The sequence below is a fragment of the Rhagoletis zephyria genome, unplaced genomic scaffold (assembly GCF_001687245.7).
Source record: "Rhagoletis zephyria isolate East Lansing unplaced genomic scaffold, Rhagoletis_zephyria_1.1 Rzeph_scaffold_00812, whole genome shotgun sequence".
In the NCBI taxonomy this organism is placed as follows: domain Eukaryota; kingdom Metazoa; phylum Arthropoda; class Insecta; order Diptera; family Tephritidae; genus Rhagoletis; species Rhagoletis zephyria.
The window spans coordinates 74,673-81,036 of NW_016157896.1; the positions used below are offsets into that span (position 1 = coordinate 74,673).

At 34.9% G+C, this 6,364-nt stretch overlaps 2 protein-coding genes across 7 annotated transcripts in view; one reads left to right on the forward strand and one right to left on the reverse strand.

Moving 5' to 3' along the window:
• The first annotated feature begins 12 nt into the window (after positions 1 to 12).
• LOC108361659 (putative nuclease HARBI1) lies at positions 13 to 2,077 on the forward strand. Of its 5 annotated transcripts, none has more exons than XR_001847336.1 (2): positions 13 to 273; positions 1,277 to 2,077. XR_001847336.1 is itself a non-coding variant. In XM_017614346.1 (2 exons), the coding sequence occupies exons 1-2, from the start codon at positions 1,240 to 1,242 to the stop codon at positions 1,849 to 1,851; spliced, it is 537 nt and encodes a 178-aa protein (XP_017469835.1). In that variant the 5' UTR covers positions 925 to 1,239; the 3' UTR covers positions 1,852 to 2,077. The 5 variants fall into 5 exon arrangements, 2 of the variants coding, with proteins under 2 accessions (XP_017469835.1, XP_017469834.1); XR_001847335.1 differs by lacking the exon at positions 13 to 273 and adding an exon at positions 788 to 902; XR_001847337.1 differs by lacking the exon at positions 13 to 273 and adding an exon at positions 925 to 1,033.
• The window catches only part of LOC108361660 (uncharacterized), a 30,165-nt gene continuing 25,877 nt past the window's right edge, over positions 2,077 to 6,364 (reverse strand). For both annotated transcript variants that reach the window (XM_017614348.1, XM_017614347.1), the window contains one exon: positions 2,077 to 2,482. In XM_017614348.1, coding sequence (XP_017469837.1) covers positions 2,184 to 2,482 — 299 coding nt within the window. In that variant the 3' untranslated portion in view covers positions 2,077 to 2,183. The remainder of the gene's footprint in view (positions 2,483 to 6,364) is intronic.

The window sequence follows — 6,364 nt, forward strand, 5'->3', positions numbered from 1 at the left end:
TTCCAGGAATGCTACAGCTTCTGATTACCTTACGTGTTTATGCTACAGGGAGTTTTTATATAACTTTAGGCGATTTCGCAGGCTTACATAAGTCCACAGTGTGCCAAATAATAAAGAAAGTTACTCATTCCATTGCTTCACTGAGTCCGAAGTTTATTCGTTTACCGCAAAACGAGGAAATTGTAAAAGTACAGGAAGAATTTTACGATATTGCCCGATTTCCTCGCGTAGTTGCCGCTCTTGATTGTACCCACGTAAGGATTATTTCGCCAGGTCAGTCCAATTTATATTTCTTCGCAAGGAATTTTTTTACTAGTTACATGTCCTTACCTGAAATGCAAAAGGCCGTGGCCCACATATTCACCTGAATTACAAAAGGCCATAACTAACAAAAAATCCAGAACTAACTTTCCATAATTAAAATGCATTTCATCGATACAGAGCTTTATGCAAAAATAATTGTTAGTTACGGCTTTTTACAGTTCAGGGGGCGATATATGTACATATCGCAAACCGTGTTCAAAAGAGTCACAACTCAAAATTTGGAATTTTTGAAATTATGCGCAAAAATGTACAGAGCTTTTATTTACCTTTCAGCAAAAGCTGGAGCAAATTTTTGTTATAATTTGTTAAAAGAAAAACCTAAGGTAAAGTCGCCCTTGCCCATATGATAAGCATGTGCTACGAAATAATTTTTCGCATTTTCTGACGAACGTATTATTTTGAGTTGTGACTCCTTTGAAGACGGTGTGCGATATCGACTGCTGAGTGGAAAATCGACCTATCTCGGCAGCCAGTTCAAGAACGTCCCATCTCAAAAACCTTTTAAAAACGCTCTATTTCATAATTGAAAAACTCCGTTTCTCAGAATTTGATTGAAGAATGCCATATTTCATAATTCGGTTGAAAAACGCCCTATCTCAGCTGCTGATTCAAGAACGCTTTATCTCAAAAAATTTTCATTATATGTATTTTCAACTGAGATAGACCGTTTTTAATCGGCTGCCGGGATACGTCGACATTCCACTCAGCAGTCGATATGCGGATTCCAAAACACATTAATGCAAAGCACTCAGACTTTCTTTTACTTCTAAACCATATCTACTCAGAGAGGAATTTTAGTTTTCAACTGTTGCGCAAATCGGAAAGTGTTTTAATTTTTGGGAATGAAAGAGCCTGATGCTTTGCCTTAATGCCAATGTTGTGTAATCCACCTTACATACACATCGACTTGTATATATGTATGTACTTACATATATTCATACCTATACTTCAGGTGGAGATACAGCGGAAAACTTTAGAAACAGAAAATGTTATTTCTCTATAAACGTCCAAGCTATGTGCAACGCAAGACTAAAATTTCAAAATATAGTTGCGAGATGGCCAGGATCTACCCATGATAGCATGATATTTTTGAATTCAGCGGCTAAATGGCATTTCGACAACAACAATTTCAACAATGGTATAATTCTTGCAGATAGCGGGTACTTCTTAAATAATTATTTAATTACACCTCTTACGGCGCCACAATCTCCAGCCCAGCGCCTCTACAATGAATCCCAAATAAGGACAAGGAATGTGATAGAACGTTGCTTTGGAGTATGGAAGAGACCGTTCCCAGTGCTAAGCATCGGCATGAGGTGTAAATTACCATTAGTACAAGACATAATTGTGGCATCGGCAATAATACACAATCTAGCAATCGAAATGCATGAAGAGGAGCCGCCAGTTGACCCCGAAGTAAATGTTCAGGTGGAACTAACTTGCCAAAATATGGAGTTCGTAATTTCAGATGATAGTGATACACGAAACTCATTGTTAGAATATTTCGAGTCATTAATTAGACTTTGAGTTTATTAAATAAATAGTATGTACATACATATGTATGCAAATTTTCAGTACAAAAATTCCTTTATTTTAATATGGTGCTTATCATAACTTTGCTACACTCACATTTTGACAAGAATTGACTATTCATTTTATATAAATCCAAGTACAAATATTTACGAAAGTTTGTTGGTTTCTTTTTAAATGTTGCACAAATATTGAAACTTGGATTTATACGGGTAGAATAAACTATACTTTTATAAAAAAATAATAAAATTAATAGTCCATTCTTGTCAATATGTGAGTGTAGTAAAGTTATGATAAGCCCTGTATTTGATAATGGTATTTGCCCCGATTTAGAAATTTTTGCTTAGGTTTAAATGATGCAGTTCTTCTTTACTCTTTTCTTCATTAATATAGTGAGCCATTCGAAATTCATGTTCTGATGTTTTTTGTTCCATCTCCTTTTTCTTATATTCCATTTCTTTGAGAGCCATATCTTTTTGCAGTTCTACCAATTCGATTCTTGCTTCCGTAAGGTGATCAAATTTGGACTTTTTTACATTCTCCGTCTTTTTTGGTTTCTTCAAAACAGGTGTGATTGGAGTTTTTAAGGATTGAGGAGACCACCCGTCCCAATGGTTTTCGTTATTGACTATAAAATAATATAATGAAAACACATTAATATTGCTTGCATAAAATGTAAGTGAGTCAAAATTTGTGAAGTGAGCCACCATTTTTTCAAAAGTCGAGTTTTTTGTGTGAAAATGTTTATGGTTCCAAACGCTTAAATAAAAGGTATTTAAGTTATCTTTAAATTGGCATCAATACTTTTCTGATATAAGGAAGTACTTGGAAGAACAACTCCACAGCAAACTTTTCAGGCTAGAGCTAAAAGCCTAAAAAGCTTGTAGTGGTGTTCCACTTTTAATGTCTCTCCATTTTCGCACTCGGTTTGTGTTCACCCTAAATATCCATAATCAAAAGCTGTTGGAGTAGCACTCCTTTGTGCCGGAAACTACGAACTCAGCAAAACCCCAGGCTTACCAGCGGCGCCAACGTCAACATATGCACGCAACGATTGCATCGAACACAACGCGCCAGCAATCAAAAAGGGCTCCAAGTGTTCCTAGAGAAATTCGTTGTGTAAACGTACGCATAAGTACATTTTCATGAGTTTTTTACAACCAAAGCCATGTGGATTTTCCATTGTTTAGAGAATCATTGCAACTGTTCGATATATTTTGTTCAAATAAACTATTTAAATATATATTTATTGCAATAAATAACAACTTCAATGTACATATGTATGTATTTTTGTTTTAAGTTTTGAAAAAATTTAAAAAGTCAATATATTCCATTTTAGTATGAAACCACGCAATTTCTCCAAAACAGTATTTAGGAAAGTTGAGTGTTTTATTATTCTTACGTCAGGAACAGATTATTGGTGCTATTATTGTATGTACCTACCAAGGTTTAAAAACTGATTTATTAGTATTTTTAGTTGTTTCAAATGCAAAATACTACACTCAGTAAATACGTGTAACACAATTGTTTTGGTGCTACCAAATTTTGTAAGTGAAGCTACGGTACGGTTTAGTTTTTGTACAACGATTTTGTGTTGCTATTTTTGCTAAATTTACTATATCTGTGCACTATTTTTATACCCGAGCGCACTCTTGCACAAGGGTATTATAACTTTGTTCACATAACGGTTGTTTGTAACAGGCAAAACGAATCGAGATAGATATAGACAAATGTATACATAAATGATCAGAATGAAAAGAGAAATCGATTAAGCGGTGACTGTCTGTCCGTCCGTCCGTCCGTCTGTCCGTCCGTCCGTCCGTCTGTCCGTCCGTCTGTGCACACGATAACTCGAGTAAAAATTAAGATATCTTAACGAAACTTGGTACGTGTACTTCTTTCGGGCGTAGGACGGATGGTATTGAAAATGGGCAAAATCGGACAATAACCACGCCTACCTCCCATATAACGGTAATTTTCAGAAATAAAAAGCTGCGATATTTTAGTAACTACTGAAGATAATTCACTCAAAATTGATATTTATAATAAATTTTAGACGAAAAATAAGAATATTAAACTTTTTTGAAATTGGGCGTAGCCACGCCCACTTATGGTTACATGTGTATATCTTGGTAACCGCTGCATAATTTCATTCCAAACTTGGCACAGTTGTTGGCCCTGGTACAGCATACAAAATGGCTGAAAATTTTTAAAATCGGACAATAACCACGCCCACATCCCATATAACGGTAATTTCGAAAAATACGAAATCCTCGATAAATCAGTAAATATTAAAGCTAATTTATTCAAAATGATGGTTGCAACAATTCTTTGCCAGGAAATACGTTTATGATAAAATTTTGGAAAATGGGCGTGGCACCGCCCTCTTATGATCACGTATATGTATCTCGCTAACCGTTCTAGCAATTTGTACCAAACTCGGTATGGTTATTGTGCTTGCCACATAAAAGTAAACCATTGAAAATTTTTGAAATCGGACTAAAATTACGGCCGCTTTTCATATAACGGTTAATTTCAGAAATGCTTGAGATTTCAATATTTTGAAATTTAAGGACGCTAGTACACGCCGGCTTATCATGTAGCGGTAGCTTTCGGAAAGGTGGAAAACATATATTTAATACTTGCGCCGGGTATTTAATGTTCGGCTGTGTTTCTAGCAGTAAAGGGAAATTCGCAACGTTCCGAATAAATAAAAAAAATATTTTCCGTACGTTTGAAAGGCACTTAAAAATGCGTATACTTTTCGTCACGAAATTGATATCATAAATTTTGTGTTTCTAGTTCAGCTTTCGTCACTCGAAAATTTTACCTCAAAGAGGTGTTTAATTTGATATCAATTATTTTGGGGTAGCAAATTTAAAATCGACGAAAATACAAACAATAAACTAAATGTTTTTTTTGTCTCAAGTAAATTGCTAATAATATTCTCTAAATCTAAATTATGTATTCAAATCGATGTGTCCATTGTAACACATAGTTTTTCGAATACGGAATAAAACGAAAAAGGATGATCAAGGATATGGTAATATCAAGGATGATATGTATTCGAAAAAAATAAAAAATAAAAAAATATTAGAAATGATAAAAACTTATCAACTTGGTACCAACTTTGGATACAATAAACGACTGTATTCGTCTGATTGCCGCGTAGTTTAATTGTTGATAAGATTTCTACTGGGAGTGGGGCGCACACATGTGCTTTTTTTAAGAAGTTTTACTTCTATCGTGTGTACGGTGTTGCACTCGTGCTATTAAACTGATGATTTTGTCTCAAGTAGTTTTGCTCAGTGGCAATTTATACATAGTATGTAAGTAGTAGCGGCACATTGGGTGAACTAAATGCATTCATACATACATATTTATGTACAACTCTAGGTAAATACCAGGTAGGTTAAGTTCGGATGATAGACCCATGTAGCATAGTTAAATACTGTGTAGATACCTGCAATTAAAATGGGGGAAAATGTTACAATTTCGGCATGTGACTGGAAAAAAACCTTTAAAATGCACACATATTGTGGTTTCCACGACATGTACTAAGTGATTAGCACAGCTGCATCCTTCAACTTGTCAACTCGCGGGAAATTCACCTATTTGCAGGGAATTTCGGTTTAAGTAGCAATCGGGGAATGGGCAATTTTTTTCGGGGAACTGGGTATGTTATTTTTATATCTTAAAGTAACGAAATTAGGCGGATTTGTTAATTTTTAACCATTTGACCCTTTTTGGAGCGACATTTTTTAAATTTGAATAGGAATATCGCCACAACAAGAGTCTTCCCAGATATAAGCTATATACCAGATGAAAGCACACATGACCTTTACCCACATTTAACACCCGTAGGGGTTAAATATTTCAACGACGAGCACTCTTCGTATGCTATTAGCTTAATCTTTCGGGCGAGAGGTGGTTTGCTTAACCTTAATGCGAGATCATTAAAAAACGTAACCTCTGTTATATGTCCAGTTTGTAACCTTGGCGATGCGGAAAGTATTTACCACTTTATCGGTGTCTGCCCAGCCTACAACTCGTTTGGATAGCTTCGGTGAAAAAGTTTTGGACCTGGCAAGAGTGATAAACATTTTAAATGGCGGTGATTACGAAGCGTTGTACAAATATTTGCAAAACAGCATTAAATATAGGGATTTTATTATTAATGAATTTGCGTAAGTAGTTTATGTTAACTTAATATGTTAGTTCTAGTGTGGCACTCAACAATATTAGTTACTGCCATAATTTTTAATTTATTTTTAAATTCCATAATATGTGTGTATAATGTTGTAAATGTGTGTATTCGAATTGCTAAAAAAATAAATATACTACTACTATACCAGATGAAAGCCAAGGTTTTGCGCTAGACTTGTGGAAACTTAGAATAAAATCGACTGACCAGTTTTTGAGAAAATTCCCGAAATCTTTATTTTCAGCAGCCCGATTTTTAGTTTTCAGGCGATAACGTTATGACGTATTTATAGTTTATAAACACAAA